At 46.9% G+C, this 25175-nt stretch overlaps 1 protein-coding gene across 1 annotated transcript in view; it reads left to right on the top strand.

Moving 5' to 3' along the window:
- Nucleotides 1-24940, top strand: part of tspoap1 (TSPO associated protein 1) — a gene marked incomplete at its 5' end in the record, with an annotated part of 54526 nt that extends 29586 nt beyond the window's left edge. Inside the window, 27 exons of the mRNA XM_079171161.1 lie at nt 1146-1313; nt 3523-3606; nt 3760-3849; nt 4063-4185; nt 4273-4377; nt 4603-4653; nt 5374-5406; nt 7725-7905; nt 8503-8607; nt 9087-9292; nt 10446-10552; nt 10650-10759; nt 10847-11722; nt 13302-13453; nt 13582-14058; nt 14651-15034; nt 16150-16305; nt 16625-17437; nt 18064-18121; nt 19792-19934; nt 20093-20261; nt 21157-21225; nt 22225-22272; nt 23226-23344; nt 23446-23517; nt 23613-23732; nt 24313-24940. Coding sequence (XP_079027287.1) covers nt 1146-1313; nt 3523-3606; nt 3760-3849; nt 4063-4185; nt 4273-4377; nt 4603-4653; nt 5374-5406; nt 7725-7905; nt 8503-8607; nt 9087-9292; nt 10446-10552; nt 10650-10759; nt 10847-11722; nt 13302-13453; nt 13582-14058; nt 14651-15034; nt 16150-16305; nt 16625-17437; nt 18064-18121; nt 19792-19934; nt 20093-20261; nt 21157-21225; nt 22225-22272; nt 23226-23344; nt 23446-23517; nt 23613-23732; nt 24313-24678 — 5385 coding nt within the window. The 3' untranslated portion in view covers nt 24679-24940. The remainder of the gene's footprint in view (nt 1-1145; nt 1314-3522; nt 3607-3759; nt 3850-4062; nt 4186-4272; nt 4378-4602; nt 4654-5373; nt 5407-7724; nt 7906-8502; nt 8608-9086; nt 9293-10445; nt 10553-10649; nt 10760-10846; nt 11723-13301; nt 13454-13581; nt 14059-14650; nt 15035-16149; nt 16306-16624; nt 17438-18063; nt 18122-19791; nt 19935-20092; nt 20262-21156; nt 21226-22224; nt 22273-23225; nt 23345-23445; nt 23518-23612; nt 23733-24312) is intronic.
- Between the last annotated feature and the right edge of the window lie 235 nt (nt 24941-25175).

Here is a 25175-nt window from a genome sequence, read left to right as displayed (position 1 = left end):
AAGGAGGGCGTGAAGGCGAGATCCCACTTTGCAGCACGCAGCAGAGCGCCTTTAAACCTGTTATTGGGTCGTGGCTTTGGCTGCACTAGCACAGTTCTACTTTGAGCATAAGTAGGTTTGCTCTAAAATTAGATACTGATTCCGGACTCTTAACCCTCAACCAATGTCAGCCTGCCCCCCCACCTGAATCCCAGTTAGACAAATCATACAAGTCATAAAAACAACTCGCTGACAAAAGGAGCCCGCTGTGGAACGTTAAGGTCGCTGCACCCGGCCTAATTAGAAAGAACAGGCTCTCTGCTAATGTGTTGTAGTCCTGTTGCAGGCTGGAGGGGATTCCCCCCTGGATTATTGGTTAATTGTAGTTAGACCGCTGGGGAAGGAGGCTTGCTGCTAATCCGTCATTTACAGCGGGGGGGTGTAGCATTGAGTGTGACCTTACAGTAAAACAATCGCATGTTTGCTACCTTCTCAGTATCCTGTTTTTAAAGGGACAGTTCACTCCAAAATCAAATTTGCATATTTATCCTCTTACCTGTACCGCTGTTTAACAATCTAGATTGATTTGGTTATGAGTCACTTTATTTTGGAGATGTCTGCCTTCTCTCTAATATAATGGATCTATATGGCACTTGGCGTTTGGTGCTCAAAGTGCCAAAGAAAAAAATGTATTTGAAGAACTCAACAGCAATGCCCGCATCCAGAAATCATGACCTGGTTACTTGAGATAATCCTCAGACCTTGTCGTGAGCAGTTTCATGTGGGAACTATTTTCTTTCTACCGAACTACTCCCACCAAACCGCATCATTGCGCAGGAGGCGTGCACCTACGCAGGTACGAGAGGTTTGTGCTTGTGACGGCGTGAAATGTGAACATTGTTGGCGTCCTCCTCGGCTGATCTGTAACGTTAGCTAGGTGAGCTAGCAGTATCGGTTCACAATAAACAGCAGCAGCCTCTTGTCCATGAGTGAGCGCACGCCTCCTCCCGCTCGGAAACCAAACAATCTAGTTTGAAAATTAGCGCTACAGGAAAAGATATGCATTGATGAATTTGAACTGTCCCTTTTTTAAGGATCTTGACTTTTCCAGATTACCTCTGTACATATGAAGTGACTGAATGAATGATTATCCCCGCCCCTGCCAGGTTGTAGGAGAGACCCCGTGTGTGGTGTTAGATGAAGCTCCATCCAGGTGTGAGAAGACTCCCGGAGAGGAGGAGGAGTCGGGGGTGCGTTTAACGCCCCAACCGGGCCTCAGCCCGCCCCCCTCCCGTCAGGAGGAGCACACAGAGGAGCAGCACCTACAGTTTCTGGTGAGAGCATCCAGTTCTATGCTCAGCTGGTATTTCATAAAGACACTGTCATGTAGCGCAACATGCAAAAAATACACCTCAATGTATCAGTTTCCAGCGCTTTTTCTGTTTCATGTTGCTTTCATGAGGACAAAATCACTCGAGAAAGCAATCTGTCTGATAAATACTCTTAACATTATTCAACACAATCAAATAGAATACACCAATTCTGATTGTTGTGTGTTGCTGAAATTAGAGGGTTAGTAATGCAGGGGGTTACTAAATCAATTCAGTCCTCAAAACAGTCGTTCATGAGAGTCCTACGCTCCTCTTAGCAGCAATAAATGCATATTGTGCCCAAATGCAGCAATCTGGCCGTCCACTTTGCATTTTCATGTGAAGCCGAAGCTTGAATCCAGTGCTGTGACTGAGCTGACTGCCACCGCGGGGGAAATCTATGGTCCGATTTGTTATGTAATGCCGCGGGATTATTTTGAGCCTGTCCGCTGGAAACAGAAGAGTGGCACATTGCCCTTGTTGACTCTCCAAGAGGGTCTCACGGCTTAAATGGACCATATTCCCTCTCAGCTCCGTGTTGTTGACTTTCCTGGTCAGGATGAAAAGTGGAGATTCCAGACATGAACCGATGATGTGTAGAGAACTGATTACACGGTAGCATTAGTGCCAGTAACAGGCTGCATGTCTCCTCACCCTACAGCTGTGAGCCGTGCACGTGCGGATCTGCCCCCTCCCCCCGTGCTCTCACTGATGAGTCGGTACATTGAAAAGCCGGTTGTACAGTTTTCTGATAGAGCGAAGTCGTCGTAATCAATGTGCAGACTGTCATTTTCTCCAAAAATTACATTTACATGATGTGCTCAAATGCATATCTGCACACACAGATTTTTCATTTCATCCAAATGAAATCTGCATAATTATGAAGGAACTGAGCAAGTATACGATGCAAGTTAATAAGTGTAATGCTGTGCATCTTTACGTTGGAAATTGAGGAGGACACGGTCTGGCTACACAAGCAGCTTGTAACTAGAATGTTGTTGTTTTTTAATCTGTGCTGGATCTTTACCTCGCATCACAGACCGACTGGCAAATATCTTCGATGAGTTACATCATGAGTAAGCGCTGAGCCCTCCCGGAGAGACAACGATGGCCCAGATATCCCGTAGGTGATAGTTTTAGCCACGATAGCGATGCCGGTCAGTCCACCACTTTGTTCCAGACTGAAATATGATGGATTGCCATGCAATTTGGTTATCAACATTCATAGTCCCCAGAGGGTAAATAAATAACTGAAACAGTCCCTTCATTTTCCATCCAGCGCCATCGTCTGGTCCGAATCGTGCTTTGTCCAATACTTTGGTTTTTAAGACCAAATACCTGCAAAACCGATGACATTCCCATCAGCCTCAGCTTCACTGTGTGTGCTAGGTGCTAATTAGCATATATTAGCATGCTAACACGCCAAACTAAGACTGTCAACACGGTGAACATTCATACAGAGAAGAAACAAAGCAGTGACAGGGGACACACGAAAGTCTACATCAGAAGGGTTTAGTTCATGGGGAGCTGAAGTCCAAGCTGGTAGAAAAATCTGAAAAAAACAAAGTTTGACCCGCAACAAATAAAACAGTTCAGTGTCGTCGTTGATTGTGAAAACGTCTGACAGTACATTTAAGTTGCGATCATCTTTGCTCGCACGTTATTCAGGCTGTTGCAGCTGTGGCCGATACACAATCAAGCAAACCAGACCACGGATTCCAGTTCAGTTACCATTATTGTCCCACTGTGTCGTCACCGGTTCAGTATATTCTCCAGTCAGCCGCCGGTGGTCTGCAATTAGCCTGTCTGTTGTGCAGCTTCCCCCCACACAGTCCCAGCGGTGATTGAGGGCCAGAGGCCGCGCTGAAATAAGCTGATTTCTCCTATGCTGGTCCTGCATGTAAGCTGCGTTTAGAATAATTAAAGGAGGCTCAGCTTTGTAATACCGCATTGTTGTCATGTCAGAGGTCAACGTGGGAACCAAAGCCAACGTATTCTGCATTGCGAAATGTAAACGCAAATTGTTCGTCATTATGTCACATGTTGTTTGTCGTGTCTTTGCGCTCATACAGTACATCCTATTAAAACCATGTCTTGGAGCCGTATTAGTGTAAAATGATTGAAAAAGGATTGAATGTAACTCTTCTTTGCTTTGTTGTCACTGTCGTTGCAGGAAAGTGAGCTGAGCAAGAAGAGAAAAGAATGTGAAAACCTTGAGCATGAAGTAAAGAAGCGACAGAAGAGATGTCTGAGTTTGGTAAGCAATCTTCTTGCTCCAGTATTTCCTCCTGCGTGCCCTCTGGCTCCGGTCTGGTTTAAGCATCATACGTATATAGTGGACATAAGGATGACTGGGAAGGGATGGATTTCCTCAGCTTGACCTGAACTTTGCCCTGTGGTTCGGTAACAGGAGAGCCAGCTTGAGGATGAGCGGGGCAAAAATGAGCAACTAAAGGAGGAGGCAGATCTCCTCAGGAGGAAGGCACAGCTGCTCGACCAGGTCAGTGTTGAGCTCTGCTCTCTCTCTGTGAAGTGGGTCTCAATTTCATAGTTTTGGCAATCAAAGCTGTCAATTGATATAATATGTTACCCACCAACTGAATGCCCAGTAGGTCCAGCGAGACTGTAACGCTGTGAAGTAAAAGCTCAAAATAATGACGACCCGTGGACGCAGAGAAATAATATCCTCCTCTCTCCTCCTGTTGTTCGTCAGACTCGGGCTGAGAATGAGGAGCTGAGGGAAGATCTCTCTGAAGTGACCGCTCAACACAATTCAGTTCTCGAGGAGAACCAGAGACTCCGTGCCAAACTGGAGAACTTAGAGCAGGTCCTACAGGTACGACCGGGCTCACAAACCTTATCCTCCTACTGGAAAAAAAAACAAAAAACTGCCGTCTAATATATCTTTTATCTTTACGAACAGCATATGCGAGAGGTCGCCGAGCGAAGGCAGCAGCTGGAATTGGAACATGAGCAGGCACTGGCTATCCTTAAGTTCAAACAGGATGAAATCAAACGGTTACAGCGGGTAAGTTCCACACTTTATGTATTTGACTCGTGTTTTTCTTTGCTAAATCAAAACCCTCATGTCCCCTCTGGCTGCTTTCAACCCAATCATGTGGAATGGGTGACTTTGTCCAGCAGGAGGCAACCTTCGGGCACCAATAAAGCAGAGTTTGTCAACGCAGCTCCTATGAGCAAACAACCAATGTTGCACTGAATTAATGTCTTTTTTTTGTTTTTGTATTCTCAGGCCCAGTTATACGCCAAGCGGGAGCATGAAGGAGTGGTTCAGGTGCTGGAGGTGAGTTTGTGTTGCACCACTGGGGACTAGCAGAGACATTGTTTCTACACCATGCAGTGCTTTTATTGCCACAGGCCCGGGTTGCTTTCAAGATTTTATGATGATTTACCAAGACGGAAATCTAAGGCGCTAGTGTTTATTACAGTCACACAAGAGGCTGGAACCCAGTTCACTAACCCCCAACATTAGAAGGAGGAGTGTGTTTCAGACTTCCTCAGTGTTTCTCTCACGCACTAGCGTATTTCTGTCTGACAAGATCAAATCTAATTCGCCGTGAAAGAAAATAGTTCTTATCTCCCTAACACCAAGCAAAAAGAATATGAATATTTGATGAACTCCCCGTGTTTGGCAGACAAAAGACAACCCGTTGCCACACGAAGCAGCTCTTTATTCTAATCTAGACACCTGGCAGAAAATACTCGTACTGGTATTTTTGTCCTGGAAAACCGTTTGAACAGATGTCTTCTCCGCTGCACTGTGAGGTTTGAACTTGCTCTCGGTGTGAGTGTAACACACTTTGAATTCAAACTGAATCCAGACAGTCGGTGACAGTTGGAAGTCCCCTTCTGTCTTCTGATTGGTTGCTGATTTTGAATGATGACAAAAAAATAAATAAAAACAGAGCCTCAAAAAGTCCTCCACACTATATATGTCTGCTGTCTGTGCTCCAGGTTTTCACACAGTGCATTTTGCTAAAATGAAGTGTGTGTTTTATTTTAGGAGTTGACTCAGCTTGTGTTGCAGAGGGAGCTGGTAGAGTATAGTTGCTCCTGTTTTTCTTTAACTGCTTGTTTCCTTCCTCTTGCTTTGTTTCTCTCACTCGCTGTGTGTATTTAGACCCGAAGCATCACAGGAGAAAGCCTCTTTTCCCTCTCGAGAACCCGAGCTTTATGTTGCCAAGTTGAGCAGAATATTTGCGGCCATTAAAAAAAAAAAAAAAGGCAAGGTGTCGACTGCAGAGGGCCAAAGACGCATTCTAGTGATGCCGGTTCCCCGACAGGGTTTTCTTGCAGACCTGGACTCAGACTGCTGTGTTTCTGCTTTATTAATAAGATTTGTCTTTCTCAGATTCATCGTTTCACAAGCATGTTTCCTTTTTTTCTGTCCTTTGTGTTAACTTTTTTGCTAACCAGAGTACACTGGACTGCATGCAGGTACTGTTAACCTTTTAGCCAGCTTGCCCCCACCCCCAGCCCCCCCCCCCCCCCCCCCCCCCCCCCCACCCCAGCCCCCTGTAGCTAGAACCACCAAACCCCAATTACTTCTATTTAAATCCTTTGAGTTGACCGTTTAGTTCATAAACTTAAATTAAAAGCAATAGCAACAGCCCCGCAGTAATTATTATAAAATGATGATGGTGCAATTTACAAGTGTGTAAATCAGCTCATTCACATGAGACCAGATCACGGTGTATCTGCGGGACGGTTAGCGCTCCCAGCTGCACTGAGCACACTTATCATGCTGGCTTGTTATTTGATCGTATTACATTGAGGTAGACTCCCCCCCCCCCATTTGTTTACACCCAACACACCGCTTTTATTATATTTCAGTATTCATGTGAGAGTTCCAGGTGATTTCTCTCGGCGTTCCGGTCCTCGTTACCGCTTCAGCTCAGTGTAGCCAGATAACGGCCGGCTGCAGGCGAGGCTCTGCGTAGGTGAGAGCTGACAGGAAATGTTGTTCAGACTGTTTCGTGCGGAGGCTTTTTTTTTTTTTGTCAGATCTGCCTGCCAGGAAACTCCCGCCGCAACCTGAAGTGAAATCAGCCACATGTAGAAACTCAGTGGAGCGAAGACAAACTTTGCTGTCTAGTGGCTTCGTTAAAGTCAACAAAGTGTAGAACAGATGCAGAGAATGCAACTTCTCTTAACCTACTGTATGCTACCCCTCCCACTCTGGCTTTTACCAGAAAACTACCCGCCTTTGTTTCCCTCCCTTTTTCTTTCAACTGAACCTGTAATTTGTGTTTGAAGCTTATATTAAATGTTTCACTGATGTAGTCTGTGTTGCAGAATCCTAACCGTATATTGGCAGTGCTTTGTTTTATAATGCGTTAGCTTTCATAAGCAGCAATGTATGAACTGTTCCTTCTGTTCACGCACCAAAATAATCATAACCGTAAGATCAGATGTGAAATTTAATTAGTCATGTGTTTTTATCTCATCGTATAGTACAACCAAGTGTCTGTGTAGGCATCAAAGGTTTCTGCACGACGCTGGCAATTTATTAAGCAGGTTACTTTTACATACAGGGCCCCGTTTTAATTGCGCAAGACCAACTCAAAGCAGCTGTTCCAGGGGTGCGCAAACTGTCTGGGCGTCTCCGAGCTCTGTTTTAGTTCATGCATGGGCAGCGGCGCAAAGTGCAAAAAGGGCTGTCTGAAGGTGAATACAGACCGGAGGGTGTGCTGATTAATAAAGACAGACTCAGCCAGTCACATCACCGGTGTCATCGCGGTGAAACGGCTCAGCCAATCAGTGATGCACGACGGCAGCAAAGCAGCAGGACGTGAACACGGCACCACGAATCTGCAGCCAGAGGCAGTTGGCGTTGATATTTTTTAAAAAACAGTTTAGAGAGGATTAAAGAGCCCGGTCATCTGACGTCTCTCATAAAATACTGAGTTACAGCCGACCCGTCTGATGTGTTTAGAGCTGTGTGTGGTCACTTTGAAGCATTCTGGTGTCGTTTGCACACAAATGAATGAAGGTTAACCCGCCTGTGTGTAAAGGCCCCTGCGGTCCCACCATGTGCGCCGCTGCACTAACTACGAAAATACCACACAAGACGGTCAAACTGGATTTCTAGGTCAGGAAAATACCAAGCGGTCAAAGCTCTGCTTGCGTTGGTCGTTACGCCTCCATGAAAACGGGGCCCACGTTGTTAGATCCCTTCACATGACTGAGGTGTTACAATACAACGCTCGAGATTCCCATAAAGCCCCTTGTGTTCAAACTCCACTCCACCAACCTCTTGAGGAACAGCTGTGCTCACTTGCTTGTGTCTTTAGTCAACTGGTCGATAACTGTGCTTTCACTGTATGGCTGTTTTCCGTCGCGCCATTTGTGCAGTCGAAGGTACGAGACCTGGAGGATAAGTGTCGCAGCCAGAGCGAACAGTTCGGCTTGCTGTCCCAGGAGTTGGAGAAGTTTCGACTGCAGGCCTCCAAGGTGGACCTGGCCGGCGCCAGCCTCCTCAACCACCCCAGCCTCTCTGTTCTGACCAACGGGGTGGGCCTGACTGCGGAGCGAGGTGAGCCACATCACCGTGACGCGTTCTCACGCCCGAAAGTACAACCTATGCAGAGAGGGCGTTAGTTGATGATTGGTAACTGCCTTTAGCTGTACGTCAGAGGATTCTTTGTGCTTTTTCTGTGATATTTAGTGCTTTAAAGAGATTTTAACACATTGGTTAATTTACAATATCCAAAAAAAGGTTACCAACATATAAATGCATATTAGCAGAATGTTAATAATCTATTATTCAACTTTCATGGTATATAATCTTTCTTAGTGTACTTGAATATTTTCATTTCCAAAGGAAATCCTGTCACAAAGCATGGCTTGTGAGATGTAGACCAGCAGCATCGGTCCAGTCTTGGACTGAATGCCTTCCAAAGATTCTCTTTTGTGTGTCATAAATACAAACTGAGCACAGCCTCTTACCTTTCAGCTTGTTCAGCACAGGCTGTGAATTAAAGGCACAGGCGCATGCTTTTAAGACGATCCATTATGATGTAATCCCAGCCACAACTTCCTTAACCGTAACAACAGTGCAAACTAGTCCAAATCGTACCTACTGTATGTATCCATCCAACCTCTTTCCCCTTGCACTGTTCATGTGTTTTAGACTGCACTGGTGGCTCATGGGACATGGTGTCTCTGGGTGAAATAGCCTTCTGGAGTCTCGAGGGAGGTGACACTCTCTCCTGCTCTGAGGGTAAAGATCCGCTCGGTACTCTCTCTGTCACTCATGATATGTGTTGGGCACTGTCATAAAAGCACGGCATGTTTCCAACCCGTCATCTCACCCTAACACACCGCCGCAGTCCAGCACCGCCCGTAAAAGCTCATTATCACGTGAGGGTCGGTGCTCGTGGGCCGACGTGAGAAAATGTACCAGTTAAGCCCCTTAACATCGCTGGTGTGACACACCTCTGACCTCAGACAGATGGACACAGGATTTTTTTTTTCCTCCACCGTTTTAATCAGCCAGGTTCAACCTTGAGCCTCCTGCATGTCAACCGGTTACCTCACCCCCACCTAGCTGCTCATGGATTCAGCCAGTTTAACCAGTGTCAGGGCCAGGTTCGTCTGTTAAAGTCACAGATTATGTATTAACCTCTTCCTCTCTCTCTCTCTCTCTCTCTCTCTCTCTCTCTCTCTCTCTCTCTCTCTCTCTCTCTCTCTCTCTCTCTCTCCCCTGCCTGCTAGATGTGGCCGCCGCACTGCGGCTGGGGGCCACCCCCCACGCTGCGGGGCTGTCCAGGGTGGAGCGCTCGCCCGTCACCAAGCATCGAGAGCTGCCCACCATCAGCGTCAGCAAGTCAGGCTCATCCTCCAGCAAGTCCGAGACCACGCACCTCACCCCCAAGTCTGACACGCACCTCAGTCCGCACAAATCCAGCCCGACACACGAGGTACCAGCCGGGGCGATGTGCAGCGCATCACTTGTCACTCATTTCAGAATACTTTCTTCATCATTCATCAGGAGCAGTGTAAGGCGAAGCCACCTCTCACAATATGATATAGTTTGTAGGCGTGGCTTAAAATGATCTCTATGAAACCGTAGTCCAATGGTTACGACGATGGTTTAGAAGTTGCCAGACACTCTTAACATTTCGCCAAAATGGTTTTCTTTCTGCCAGCATTTATTGGAGGGGGTTAGTGTTGGTTATAGGTTTGTGATAATGCTCCTTTGTTCCCTTAAAGGGATAGTTCATATTTTTTTTAAGTGGTTTTGTATAAAGTACTTCTCCATAGTCAATATATCACCTACAGCAGATAGCCTTCGGCACACCTCCAGTTTAACAGACAGCAAAGCAATGTATTGTTTCTACAAAGACAGGCAGATTGCTCATCAAGATTACCAAGAAGGCAACGCACGATCACATTGATTGTGTGGATTTAATGGATTAGAAAGCTCTCCTGAACCTCCCTGTCATCTCACGCGTGCCCAGACTGTTGCTGAATATGCTCCAGCTTCCTCTGCTCATTCTTAAGAGAAGGTATTTGGATCTTCCGCCACGATGTAGTGCTTTTGTTGTCAGCCAAAGAGACAGACACCAGGTTGGTGGTCTTCTCATCTCGTCTGCCCATATTTCAATAAAGCTCATATTTAGTGAGATAATCCGTTCGCCACTGTGGATTATGAAGGTTATATGGTAGTAGTTGTAAGTGATTATCCTTAAAAAGGTTTTCCCAGGGAGCTATAAATAAACAAGCCCTCTTATTGTACTAGTGGAGCAGCTATGAATGGAAATCCAGCTCGGGTATCAAGGTGATTCTCTGCCAGCAACAGTGACTCATTAATATTAAATCACTATACAACAAAAATATTAGCGTGACCATTCATTTGTAGTAGCTCCTGAGTAATTCAGTATTTACAGTAAACTGATTTATTTATTTTTTTATAGAAAAATTTTAATAAATAAAATAAATAAAAAAGAAAGAATGTTCTTGTTTATTCCAGCCAGTTCACAGCAATCCCTCTACTTCTGCTTTTAATTTAAAAAGAAATACATATATATCTCTGTTTAATTAGTTTTTGCACACTGTCCCTGGTGTTCTCAGGTGGACACCGCCAGTGAAGTGGAGGAGCTGGACGTTGACGTAGCTCCTGCACCTTACACAGCCGGCAGAGGAGCAGCAAAGCTTCAGGTTTTCATTGCACGATACAGGTGAGTATTAAACTGAGGCAAGAGCTGAGTCACGATGTCAACAAGTTTGTTAATATCGGACGAAGAAATAACTTCCTGGTGAATGAATTTTCAACAGCTACAATCCATACGATGGCCCCAATGACAACCCTGAGGTGGAGCTTCCACTCACGGCTGGAGAATACATCTACGTGTATGGAGACATGGACGACGACGGCTTCTATGAAGGTAAATCCACGAGTATACGTTTGTATCTACAAATTCATATTTCTGCATTGACGGGGTGGTTCAGTATATAATGTGGCTTCCTCACAGGCGAGCTGATGGACGGACGGAGAGGGCTGGTCCCCTCTAACTTTGTGGAACGCGTGTCGGACGACGATGTCATGAGCAGTCACCATCCAGAGACGGGGGACGTGTCCCATAACTCCCTGCTAGACAGCAGCCTGCACAGTGCCAGCCACCAGCGTCACCTCCACGTGGGCGTCAGAGCCTCAGAAAGGACCGAGGCCTCCGCCGCCTCTGGCCCTGCCTCAGCCCCCTCGGATTCAGCATCGGCCTTGGCTGTCCCAGCCCCCCTCACCAACGGCCTGGACCTGGATTTGGAGGAGGTGGGAGTGGACATTGTGCCTTACCCACGTAAGCTCACCCTCATCAAGCAGCTTGCCAAGAGCATCATCATCGGCTGGGACCCTCCGTTGGTGCCGGCTGGGTGGGGCAATGTGTGGAGCTACAATGTGTACGTGGACCAGGAGCTGCGGCTCAACGTGCCCTTCGGTGCCCAGACCAAAGCGGTGCTGGAGCGGTTGGACATAAACCTCAAGGCCTACCGCGTGTCAGTGCAAAGCCTGACGGAGAAGGGCCCCTCGGACCAGCTGCGCTGCAGCATGCTGGTCGGTCGGGACGTTTGTGTGGCGCCCACGCAGCTGCGCGCTGAGAGGATCACCGCCACCTCTGCCAACCTGACCTGGCTGCCCAGCAACAGTAACTATGTGCACATTGTGTCCTTGAATGAGGAGGAGTGCGAGCTGGTGAAGGCTGGCTGCAGCTCGCTGTGCCTCCATAACCTCTTGCCCAGCCTGCAGTACGCGGTCAAAGTGGAGGCACGGCCGCACCGCACGCCGTGGGAGTTACCCGTGGAGCGACGCGAACACAGGAGCGCCTCCATCACCTTCACCACGCTGATGGCAGGTCAGGATTTAGGATCTTATTATATATCAAACATCTATCTTTTATCGTCTTAATATTCAATTACACTTACACAGAATCAATGGGTCATGATTCAATCAAGACTAGTTCTCCCCATTCGAAATGAAGTCTTATCAAAACGTAAATTGGACAAGAGTAAGCCTTTTTGAGAACATCTTTAAAACAATAACGGCCTGATACTGAAGCTCTACAGAAGCAGCTGATTGCATCAGGTGATTCAGATGCAAATGTGTAGTTTATCCACCCAGGACATCAGTGTTACAGCGCGGAAGTACATTATTTGTAAAGGATTTGTGATTTTGTCGCAGAATAAAATGTCTGGGCCAATTATAAGACTTAGATTAGATACACACGTATGCGTTCAATATCGCAAATGTGAATCTAGCAGTATGGAGTGGAAAATGCACTGCACAAGTACCCTTACCCTCTGATCTACCTCCATCAAACAGAAGCTACTTTTTATTCATAATAAAACAGAAAGAAGAAATCTCAGTTTGATGAATAGCGACCAATTTCCTTGAAAATGTTCAATTCTATCTGTATTCGAATGTTAGTGATTGGTGTTTTATAGACAGTAGCATTGTTGGTATGTGCCATGCTTTGGGGATTGTTTAACCGTTGTTAATTGTAAAAACCATTGTTAGGTCCTTTCTCTCCCGTAGCCAAACTGTTCCTACGGTCCACTGCTGGTTCTCTCCAGCTCTTCACATTATTTCACTGAACGGTTCTTGAATTAGATCAACACAGTGATCGGAGCTACATGTTATGCCAATGGGTTATATTCAGATGATGTCTTTCATTCAGTGGTGGTGATTCTGTACCTCCCACACAAGGACATCAGTTTATTCATGAGCGCTGCTCTGAGTCGTCTCTCTTATTCATTAGCCCACAGCACCATGGCACAGAATGCATTACTTCAAAGAGAAGGGAAACAAGTGACTTGATTGGTCACGGCAGATGCCGTCCTCTACCTCTATCAAGTACTCCTGTAGATGAGGAAGAAGGGTTTTATTATGATGGCAAGTTGCTATTTATTTGATCTTGAGGTCCCTTTTGCATTTTCATGCTCCTGGCTTTCCAACAAAACTTTGGGCGAGACTAAAAAGGGACGCTCAAAGAATCTGAATTCCCTGTGAACGGATGTCGCTAACTGCAAACACCATTTGGCATCAGTTTGTGGTACCATAGTGCCCCTCTGCTCCGTCTAATCTGCTCTTTGTTTTTGTTTTTCATGAATGAATCTTAGATGCTTATTTGTGATCAGTGTCCTATTAAATTTGAGCTGTGTTTCTCTAAATAATCGTTGAAATTTGCTTAAGTTTCATGCCCACACTCTGGGAACGAAGGTATATGGTTTCTACATTTCTTAATATTCCTCTAGAGTATTAGATGGCGCTTTTTTTTTTTTAATATGTAGAATTATATTCCCATTGTGATATTCATTTCTTATCCCAAACACTGTAATTTCAAATGTGAATCACTTGATCCTATAATAATGTGAAAATATTTCTCTATCTTTTGCTTGCCACTGGCCGCGGTGTGATGCTTCCGATCCCTGCAGGACCCCCTGATGCTCCTCTGGATGTACAGCTGGAGCACGGCCCCTCCCCGGGCATTGCCCTCATCAGCTGGCTGCCGGTCACTATCGATGCTGCCGGGACCTCCAACGGAGTCCGTGTCACTGGATACACTATATATGCTGACAAGAAAAAGGCAAGAACTTTAAGTTTTTGTATGTGTTGCCAAGCGGGTGCATTGCGGTTTGATTTCAGTATATGGCTTTTTGAGAGCTTGCTGTACAGTTTTAAAAGAAAAATGTACCCGTCTTTCTCCCATTCCAGGTGCTGGAGGTGTCTTCCCCAACAGCCGGCAGTGCCCTGCTGGGCCCCTCTCAGATGCAGTCCCTGCTGGCCGCTCGGGAGCTCACTCTCCGCACCATGTCCGCCCACGGGGAGTCCTGCGACTCTCTGCCAGTCAATGTGCCCTCCAAGCTGGCCGCCATCATGGCAGGTCCAGCCACCGCCGCCCCAGTGGTGCAACCCCAGCCCTGCACCCCTACAGGCTGCAGCCACCTGCCCTCGCCGCCGTCCTACGAGAACTCCGCCGCCAAAGTTTCCGTGCTGCCCAGCGCTTTGCCATCGGACACAAACGTCCATGGCCTCACAGTGGAGGCTGCTGCCAACCCTCCTCTAGCTCTCTACCCAGATGACCTTCTCTTATCGGCTTCATACGTGAACGCCTGGGCCAACCCCTCCTCTGCTGCTGCCTTGGCTGAGTGTGAGGCCACATTACCAATCGCCTCCACCATCACTCTAGAGGTAATCCTCACTCTTCCATCCTCAGTATAAGAGGCCACCACTTGTTTATTTTTCTAGACGAGAGGTTTTCAGATGTTGAGGCGAGTTGAAGGGAGTATAAGAGGGAGACGTGAGGCGAAGATACTGCATGACGTGAAGGGACAGGTGCACGCCGGTTGTTCTAAAAACAACTGGAAGTTAGTAATGGTAGTTTGAGCAGCTTATGAACACAGTCGGCAGTTGGAGCTGCAGCATTGGCAGCCCATGGAGGCAATTAAGGTACCTTTAAAGCCCAAACAGACGAGTCATGCAATATCCGTCAAATCTGAACACAGACATTCCTTTTTTAGGTCGGATATCATTATCTGCTTTCTCCATCACGAATAAGCGTCCGCTTAGAAATCATAGAATATTTCCCTGGAACATGCCTGAGAGTCGTCTCGTGTTTAAGTTTCTATTCAGCGGTAACTGTCCGTTCATCGATGGGTTCAGTGCAAACAGGATGCTGCCAATTAGTGTTGCCCACCGCTAACAAACTATTCACCACTAATATCTAGAATAATTGGAATCGAACGTTAATTAGTGTCGTTTCGACCATCTCTCTCGTCTTCAGGTAAAAGTGACCTCTCCCACCACCTCGCCACCTCAACCATCTCCAGTAGCAGCAACTGCACGAGTACCAGTAACAGCAGTAACAGCAGCCGTGTTGGAGCAGCACAGAGACACCAGCAGCCCCGGAATGACACGCCCTTTCCCATCTATGGTAGAGTTCATCGAGGACCCCGGTGCCCAGCTCAGGAGCCCCGAGCACATCCCTTCCCCACCCAAAGCCCCGATCACAGACTTCCTTAATCCTCCGAACATTAACCTTCACCGACCCCCCAGCAGCTCACCGCTGGACTCCGAAGCAGAGGAGGATCAAGAGAACTCCCGCTTGGTGTCCATGGAGGAGTTCTTGAGACAGGACCAAGAGCCAGCGTACTGTAGGACGCAGCAGGTCAGCACTGATTTGTTGACAAATAGTTTACTCGTCACTAGAAAAAAGAATACCGCATACAGCTGCAGCTCAGTCCCATCATCCCATTCTTGTTTCAACCCTCCAGAGGTGTTGTCTATGTAATTCTAATTCACCAATTAAAGTTGGGATGTATGACGTTCTTATCCATAGTCAGTGTAGTACCTACTGTGGATGGCAGTCAGCACGCCCCCAGTTGGTAGAAACAGACCGGAGTACCATCATGGGAGCAAAGCAATGTACTGCTGTGGACGTGGGCAGCAGCAAAACCTATTTTAGAGACCTGAAAGAAAGACTCTTGTAAATAATAATAATATCACTTTAAGTGTATGCTATATTTAGAATATTGTCATGGTTTGACTTCTCATCAGACATCCCTTTTTGACTGAACTGAAGCCATTATCTGAGCTCTCTTTAAAGCCAAAAGACTCCATTGACAAAAACCTCTCATGTGAGTTGGTGGTCTACAGCTGTCTACAGCTTAGTTTGTCTTATTGTGTGACTTTGGCGTTTTAAAGTGTTAGTTCTGATTCACCAAAGCCACAAAAACATATGCTACTGGGAATTCTAGGCCATGCTAGCCATCACACTGACATACTTGATGTAGATAATGATATATGGTAGTGGAACGTGTTGAATTGCATTCCATGTGGCATTAAGACATCTTACATTTAACTTGTTGAACCTGCAGAAACCCTAATTCAAATATACCCATTTATTTGTGAAGTATTTGTTGCTTGTAAAGCAACTTGTTAATCCTGATGGATTAATGGAGACAATGCATAATGCAAAGTTTAGAGCATGTATGAGCATGTATTTCTTGACATCTCGCATTAGGAAAGCCGACATCATTAGTTGTATCATATTTCTCTTACCAGTGCTGTTCTTCAAAGGTAAAAGCATTGGGCCAATGCCAGGCGGCCATATATATTATTAATACAGCTTTGTTTCAAGTGTGCATTTGTATCTGCAACATGTTCTTGTTTACTTGCAGATCTCTTCATTTTTGTCGCTATTTATAGGAATGACTAATAAGGGTTTCTGTTGTCGGATGAATTGGGGAGTTTGTTTCAGTATGTTGGCGTATTTTATTGCAGAGTTACAGCAGAGGGCTTGTGGAGCCTCCCGGCGACTACCACGCAGACAACAGCCGGTCAGATCTGTCCGACATCCTGGAGGAGGAGGAGGAGGACCTTTACTCTGACCACCTCGGAGACGCACAGGCCCGGGGCTACATATTCAGAGCGAACAGGGTAAAGGAAACATTGCACCGCATAGTTTGTGGCCATTTGCACGGGCACTTTGTGAGTTCTGCTTTTCGAATGACACATGCTTCTTTCAGTTTGTCTTGCATAGCTCAGTCGTCATTCAGTGGCATTCTTTCATATTTTGAATCATGCTTGATTGAGATTCTTCTTTCTTTTTTTTTTCTTCTTTCTTTTCTCTTTCCTCTGCATGACCGGCTTGTCCTCTGTTTCGTCTGCACTTCCCTTATTTTTCACTGAACGATATGATTTCCCGTCCCACCTTCACCGCTCGCCTCTTGGTTGCTTTGACCTTTCGGCCGTGTAGTCGCGCAAGTTGGAGCCTCCAGACAGTGATGAGGAGGTACTAGAGAGGATCCTCAAGTTGCCGCCTCAGGTCCAACACCACAAGCAGCTGTTCAACATTCCCGAGGTGACCGACGAGGAAGACAGCATTATAGAAGAGCCTTCAAACCAACGCAGCCAGCCTTGGCCCAGGCCCAGGCCCGGCCACCTCTGCCCTAGAGACTCGGAACGCCTCCACCGCGCACCCCAACATCACCCCAACCCACACCCGCACTTCCCCCCTCACCATCACCACTACAACAGGGATCCCAGATCCCTAACCACAGAGCCTTTACTCAGGCAGGTCAGGCCTAGGACGCAGCACAGGGTGCACTACGCAGACGCGGTTGACACCATCAGTTATCCCGAAGAACAAGACCCGAGTTTGTATGAGGGTCTCACCAGCAGGCGGGCCCGCTGTCCTCCCCAGCTGACCCCCACCACCAGCAAAGACAGAGCACTGCTCAAAGGGCTAGGGGACCGCCTTAGGAGGGAGGCCATGCTCAGGAGTCAGATGGCTGTCGCCGCGGCAGCTGACCCCGGCCATGGTCCCAACCCGCCAAGACCCTACCTGGTCAGCAAAACGGCCCAGGCTCAGAGGCCGCCCATCAGTCCCGGTGAAGAGATCGACGTGGAGTACGGCACCGATGACAACGACGACCCGGGGGAGGTGGGATCTGAGTGGTGGGTAGAGGGGGCTCAAACGGAGCACAGCAGACCTGCTCACCGCCGGGGGATGCAGGCCGACCCGCTGGTAAATGTTGCTGCAGGCCAGCCCCCTTCCTCTCCCTGTACAGTAGCGTAGCAGCGTAGATCTGGCGCTCTGAGTGCTTTAGTGGATATCACTTAACTCCATCGATCGGTAGACAGCTACGTTTTCCATCATCACCGCAGCAGTGGACAGAGAGACGTTCGGTAGCACAATTTGTGACATATTTTGCTGTTTCAAAAGCAAGAGAAATGCAGTTTATTCAGTCCATCGTCACCCAGTTCCTTCAGACGTTTAATATTTGTACGATTTTGGGACTCTGCTCTCCCTCTGTCTAACTACACTACTTCCTGTTGCAATCATTTTTTCCTACACCTTGAAAGCCACTCAGCTCTTGTCTTTAAGTGGTCTGCCTTGTCCTGCATTAGCTTACAGTGGATGTGCTTTGGTCTGTGTCTGCTAACACCACCACAATGCAACAAAAAGCGTCTTCAGGTGGAAACAGTAGAATGTTGGAAACCGTGGGGTTGCATGAGGTTTCGATCATTACTGAAATAAGTAACAATTCAAATGGGTTATCATCAGATGAAGCATAGATTATTGAATGTTGTTTGAGAAAAAGAACAGCTGCATTTGCAGTCCATTTCCTCTGTTATGTTCTGTGTTAGAGGGTTTCTCTTATTGTCTTGTTTCTTGTGCTGTATGTCGAGCAGGAGCCCGGACAAATCCCTCCAGCGGAGGCAGGTCCATCGCAGGCCAGGCAACTCAAAGGTCAGAGACTCTCTCCTCTTTTGTCTTCTTGTTTCCTTCCTCCATGTCTTTCTCTCTCTTTACTAACACAGTGCAGCGGTCTGATGCTGACACACCTGTGCTTTCTGCTGGCAAGGCTCCCCCTCTCTCACACGATGGCAGTCAGATTAGCACCTCGCATAGGAAGGGAGGGGGTTGGTCAGGGTGGAGGAGGTGCGGTAGCTGCAGAGAAGAAGTGGGAGAGAGCCTGCTAAGCTGAGAACCGGCTTAACTCAAAGTGGCTTGTCATGACAGGAGGAAGTGACAGACATTAAAATAGTAACCTCGGTTAGCCAGCAAAGAAACGGCCCTGCAGTGAGGAGGTACGAGCGCCCCTCTTTCTCTGCCTCACTCTGTTCCTCCTCAGTTGCTGCGGCGGTGACTGCACACTCGTGTGTGTGTGTGTGTGTGTGTGTGTGTGTGTGTGTGTGTGTGTGTGTGTGTGTGTGTGTGTGTGTGTGTGCATGCACAGAAAAGCATATGTGCACACGTGCACGCAGATAGAGGAAGGGAGCGGGGAGAAGTTCTGTCCTATCGACTGGAAAATCAGTGAGGATGTGAAAGTGTGCAAGTCGGCGGCCCGTGACTTTTGCCACAGATGGGCTGATTCTCCCTAATGAGATCGAGAACACGTCTCTCCACCGCAGCTTAAAGTCGCACCACGGCTCTCCAAATGGGTCGAGGCTACAGTGGCAATGCTTTTAGTCACACCTCTATCTGCTACGCGGTAGACCGTGCTACCAGACATATTTAAAGGCTGCTTTGCACGAGCTGTGATGTTGCACCTTAAAATATATATATATATATTTTATTTTATTTTTTTTGCCTCTGTGTTGTCAGCAAACTTCTTCACATTCGGTTTGGAGCGTGGGTCAAACCCAGTGGGTTTTCCCCTGGTGCTCGCTCGCTGCAGATCATGAAGGAGTGCACGTTCGTCAAACGGCTCACACAGCTTAGGATCAGTGGTTTAGCTTGATTACCTCTTTTAAGGACTTGCATGTGCTCACTGTTCATAGCAGCGTTGCAGTTGGTGGGGGGAGGGGGAGGGGAGGGGCGAGCTGGCTCTGCTATTTGCAGAGCTCATTGCGAGCTGTGCGTGGCTTGTGTGCCAAGAATGCGTCGTGTGACAGCAGTGACAATAAACTGTCAGTCTTTTTTGTTAGCTTAGCCTTTTCAAAAACGTGTAACACTTTTAGAATATAATGCACGGACAAAAACAAGGAATTATCTTACTTGGAAAAAGTAAAACAGCTTAAAACAAAACCAGGAGGGCTGTCAACGAATGTTCTAATATATATTATTATATAAAATTATTATATTTACTGTAAATGCACTGTACTGCGACTCTCGTGGCGAGTGAGTACACTGTGTCGTGGACGTAATGCACATAAATAGATATTCCAATATTTCAAACCTACGTCTTTTTTTAATAATTATAATTTCTTTGACTAATTTATACAGTCCTAATAACCAGTGCGTTCAACTCTGCACTTCCCTAAAGAAAAAGGAAGACACTTGTGAAATGATCACCGAAGAACAAGCACAACTTAATTTTACACATCCGGTGTCCAATACACCTGTATATGGGCAGCAAATAAAGTTTTGTGACCGTGTGTGTGTGTGTGTGTGTGTGTGTGTGTGTGTGCTTGCAGGTGGTGTTGATTCACCAAAGATCAAAAGAGACGGTGACGTACGTATCTTTGTGGCCCTCTTCCCTTATGATCCGGCCACTATGTCACCCAATCCTGATGCTGCCGAGGAGGAGCTGCCCTTCACTGAAGGACAGATCATCAAAGTACGTCCCCACACGGCTCAGACGCTACTGGAGCCACCTCCACAACAATCATGCACATAAGCTCACATTAACAGGAGGGCACATGGTTAGATATGCACACTGTATATATTGGTCATTTTGAACCCCCCCCTGTAACTTTGAAGTACTCCTCTCCCCAGGTACACGGAGATAAAGACGCAGACGGGTTCTACCGCGGCGAGTGCGGCGGTCACCTGGGCTACGTGCCGTGTAACATGGTGTCTGAGATCCAGGTGGAGGACGAGGAGACCCGGCAGCAGCTTCTGCGGCAGGGCTTCTTGTCCACGGCGGCCTCCATGGAGAAGATCGGTAGGTGGAACGGTCTGAACGCGTGCCTGTAGGCAGATTTAAGACCAAATGACGAAACGGTGTGTTCCGTGTGAACTGTAATCACGTTGTGTGCCATTACATGTGTGTTACAGTTGGAGACGTGTACATCCTTTACCATAGGTGTGAATTGTAATGTTCTACTCGTTATGTTTCCCCGATGTTTGTGTTTAAAGTGGTAAGTGAAAAACAGCAGCGCAAGTGTTGCAGAATCCACACCTAAAATATCAATTCTTCATTTTCCTAGTCTTCAAATTGGCCAGCTGTGTATAGTTGTCATATTTTTTTTGTCTGGAGTTAATTGTGGAAACAGCGAAAGCGTATTTTTTTCCCCCCAGATGAGAGGAGGAGATGTAAAAGCTCCCTCTGGCCTGGTGACCTGTTGATCCAGCAGGAAGCACAAAGAAAGCTCAGTTGAACTGAATCCAAAATGAATCCCAAACTTTCCCCCCATTCCTTTGTATGTTTTTAGTGCTTTTTGTTCACTCTTGTTGCTGTTAAGGAAAGCACAACCATCTATTCTCAGTCCCTGACTTCGCTCTCAAGCAGGCGTCTAAAAAGAGAGTAAACTGAAGTCAAAGTGTTTGCCTGTGGCGAGTCGAGCCGTGCAGCAAAATCAAGCTGACACTTTGCTTCTGTTTCCTGCTTTCTACCCCGAGAGCGGTACAACTGCAGATGGTTTAACCTTTTCACTTCCACTCGCTCTGTGTCTGCTGCTCACTGGTTGTCCTTGTTTAAATTGCTCTTCGCTGGCTTTTCATTGTCTACTTTTTGTCTGGTCTGCTTCTCTCAAAAATTGCATCTGTCTTTTTTTTGTTTTTTTGTTTTCAAATTTTTTATTTTTTTTTTTGGTTTTCCTTTCTAAAACTCCATAAAGGCTCTCGCACACACGCACAGCTTCCGAGTCGCCCGGTTCCACCGCCGAAACCGAGACGATCCAAGAAAGGTGTGTCCCGCTGCAGATTGCGGCTTCCCACCTCCCTCCTTTACTCTCTGCTCGGGTTTGCTTCTCTTTCTGTCTCTTTCACTTTAGCTTTTTGCTCTTTCAGTTGCTGCTTCTCACTCAGCGACCAGGGGGGATTTTTTTAGGTCAGCTACTGTAGTAATGAAATCAGACAGCTTCCCAGCAGTCTGGTGGAGTGTTGGCACTCTGACAACTCTCTACAGTACTTCCATATTCTAGAAGTAAGGCTTAGTGGTCCACTTTCTTTCTCAGGGTCATAGGCTCTTCACAGGTTAACCTTTTTTATGATTTTCTTTCTTTCACAAATGTTAAAAAAACACATACATGAGTACTGAGTCAGTCCTGTCAGCTTTCATTGATATTCATGTAATACATTGCAGACAAAGCAGCAGAATGTGGCTGTTACGGTCGTACCGAATAGTCCAAAAAACTCCAGAGAAGTCAAGATTTATTGGCAGGTTCTAAAAATTGCACAGCATATTTTTATCTGGCAAAAATATTCAGCTTTAATTGAATATTTGTTGGCGTTTAGCCGTTTTAAAACCATTACACGGGTTTGCGCTCCCGCCGGCCACGAGTTGGAGGCACGCAAGTCTAGCAGCAATCTAACAGCACCATACATTACATTTATATATCCATAATAACAAAAAGAACTTGTTTTGTTAGTTTAATGACGACTTACATTCAAAAGCCTCTTTAGAAGCTAAAAAAAAAGAAGCGACATTCGGTACAGCACTAGTGGCAGTCTGATGCTTATTACTAAAAGAAAGTCCTTTTGGCCAGTATTCTGCTCCGACGTCACAACTGCATTACATGATCACCTCTAGTTCTCTTGTTGAGCCATCCATCCCCTCTGATCTCCATCCGTGCCTTTTTGTGTGATGACTGAGACTTGATACTAGGAGTGTTCTTTGGCCTTTGAGGTCTGGTGTCATTCTGTGATCGTGTCTGTGCTCTCTTCCCGTACCTCATCTCTTCCAGTGGAGTCTGCCGCACTCTGGGAGGAGAGCGTAGACTCCTCCAGCCAAGGTTTGTAGTGAGCATCTCTGTTTTCACCTGCATGTCGACCCTCTCTACGTCCACCGGAGGACCGCATGTGTTTACTTTGCCGTTTCATGCATTTGTGTGCCATTTGTGACCTTTTTCCTTATTGGTTGGACTGCTGATAACGCCGGGGCTCACCTTCATTCATCCTTATTAGGGACTGTTTGATCATTTAGGGGGATACTGAAGAATTTTACCTTTTTTAAAGATCCTCAATAACAAGATAGACTTCTAAAAAAATAATGCGCGTTCCTTGTGTTGTAAAGAATAATAGAAACAATATATTTGGTTTTTGAGAGCAGCATGAATTAATTGCAGTAGCCTCCTTTTTCTTCTACTTGGACCCTATTTTCCCATGTTTTTGTGTTTAAGTGACGAATGAGGAGAACAATTTTGAACACAGTATTGAAGGAGAACGCTGGAGACGGCAGCCGCTAAACAGATTGTAATGTAATCGCTCAGGGAAAGTCCTCACTCAATACTGGACCACACTCAAATATTGGTGTCCAAATTAGTCACTCTGACACAAAAACATGAGAAAATATGACGCAAGTCCCTTCAATTTCTTCACTAACCCCCCAGTCATGTACCGTAAGTCAAGCAGTCCCTTCTCCTAACTCCCCTTTTCATTTTACAGTTCAAAGTGCCATCATATTAATCATTGCATCATTTCAGTTGTCTTCATTTCTTACAGCCCGAGGAGCTTTTCCAATGAAAATAAACAATGCTAACTCTCACTCCTAATTTCTAATCGTCTTATTTCCATGTGTTTGACTGCAGTGGTGTGACTTTTCCTCAGCTTAGCATGACGCTGAGTGAGTCGGACGTGCCGACACGATGAGCTGCACGCTGATGAGCTGTTGCTCCTCTAATCATCAGCATGTCGGACTGTAACGTTTGCCCCCCCCCCCCCCCCCCCCCCCCTGTTTGACTGACAGATCCCAGCCAGGCTGCCCCCGCTGCAGCAGCTGTGGGGAACCCGGCCCCAGGAGCTCGCAGGATGGTCGCCATCTTTGATTACGATCCACGAGAGAGCTCCCCCAACACTGACATAGAGGTCAGACGTGCATAATATCTCTTTTTTCCCCCAGACTACGGCACAATATGTGCGCTAGTTTTTGCTCATTATCTGCCTCCTTCTTTCATGACTGGATTCAGGCTGAGCTGACCTTCAGTGCCGGAGACATCATCCATGTGTTTGGTGACATGGACGAAGATGGCTTCTTCTACGTAAGTGTCGAATTTAGAGTTGTCTGGTTATCGCTACATCTTGGTGATGAGCAGTTTTTGTGCTATTCTTCCTAATTATTGTATTCGTTCTTCAGGGGGACTTGAATGGACACACCGGCTTGGTGCCCTCCAACTTCCTGCAGGCCGTCCCAGAGGACGCTCCAGCCAAACCTCTGTCTGCTCAGCCCGGACCAGAACCCAGGAGAGAATCACAGGTGGCTTTAGCACGTCTGTCCATCTAGCATGCACTTCTGTGTTTGGAACCGTGGGCGACACCTGCAAGGCATACGTTATGTCTCCTTTTCACAAATCACTGATGTTAAAAAGACTTTTTCTTTTCATGTATTTTCAGCGTCTGGTTGCTGTGATTTTTCTGTTGCGTTTCTTTAATTTCTGCCCTGTCGCATTTCTTTTGCCCCACTATTTCCTGCATGGCCTTTTGCAGAAGCAGAAACGAAGTGTACACTTCGAGACTTGATCGTAAGTGTTTTCAGATCGGACTCTAGCGGCTCAGTGATCACCACTAGTGTCCCTGTTTATGTCCCCTTCCCTCCACCTTAACCGTAGTCCTGCACTGCTTAATATGCGTAGGGACCTGCACCTGCCGATGGTTTTGGTTTATCAAAACACGGGTCAAGAAGTTGAGATCTTAGATCCGCTGCCTCCTCCTCTGTGTGCGTGTGTCCTCTCCTTGTATTTCCCTTTTGGTGTTAAACTTTCAAGCATAACTTAGCTTTAGATATGGTTTAATATATTTGGCATGTTGGTTCTAAAAGTCTGACTCTCTTCCTGAAGGGTCCCCGAACGACTTCTGTGGAGCCACAAGATCCCGGGCCCTCAACCCTAGAAGAGGCTTCTCCCCCCCAAACAGAAACTCCTTTCCCAGACCCAACAGAGCACACGGACCCGCCACCCAAACTGGCACCCACCGCGAGCCCCGCGTCAGACCCGGACCCCGCTCCGGGCCCCGCTCCGGGCCCCGCTCCGGGCCCCGCTCCGGGCCCAGCAGCAGCAGCGGAGGCCTGCTGCTCCCCTCTGGCCCCCCTTCCAGCAGACAGCACGGCGCAGACGGACCGCTCTGCGCCGGGCAAGAAGAAGAAAGGCTTTTTCTCCAAAGGCAAGAAGCTGTTCAAGAAGCTGGGATCCAGCAAGAAAGATTGAGTCGGCAGATCTGACTCAGAATACCCGCGTCACATTGAAAGCACTTTTTCTATCATCACAGTCGGTCTCGGTTGGTAGCCGGTGCGGTTCGGGGCCATCGGATCTAATAACCGGTGCTTCAACCGCCAGTAATTATACATTTGCCTTAGAGTACTGCTAGCAGCTGGTAAATATTGGCGTGCATCGACGCCCTGCTTACAGCATCACACTAGCATGTCGAAGTGCATGTTGAAGTGTGCAAACGCAAATATATCCTCTAAATACTACCTAACTAAGCATTTGCAAAATGTTCAACTCAGCAGGCTTTGACGCTTGATGTAACACACTTGGTTGTCTCGTAACGGATCGGTTATATTTGGAACAGCTGGATACAGAAGGACGTGGAACAGCAGCTCAGACACAGCTAATTATACATTAGCTCTAACGTTCATGTACTGGTGCCACTTTATTTATTTGAAGCAAACGAACAGCAGCAGCAGTCTGTCTCTTCCTCCGTG

The sequence above is a fragment of the Pholis gunnellus genome, assembly GCF_910591455.1.
Source record: "Pholis gunnellus genome assembly, chromosome: 13".
In the NCBI taxonomy this organism is placed as follows: Eukaryota; Metazoa; Chordata; class Actinopteri; order Perciformes; family Pholidae; genus Pholis; species Pholis gunnellus.
The sequence above is the reverse complement of the archived record's forward strand: the minus strand, read 5'-3'. Positions and strand labels throughout refer to the sequence as shown.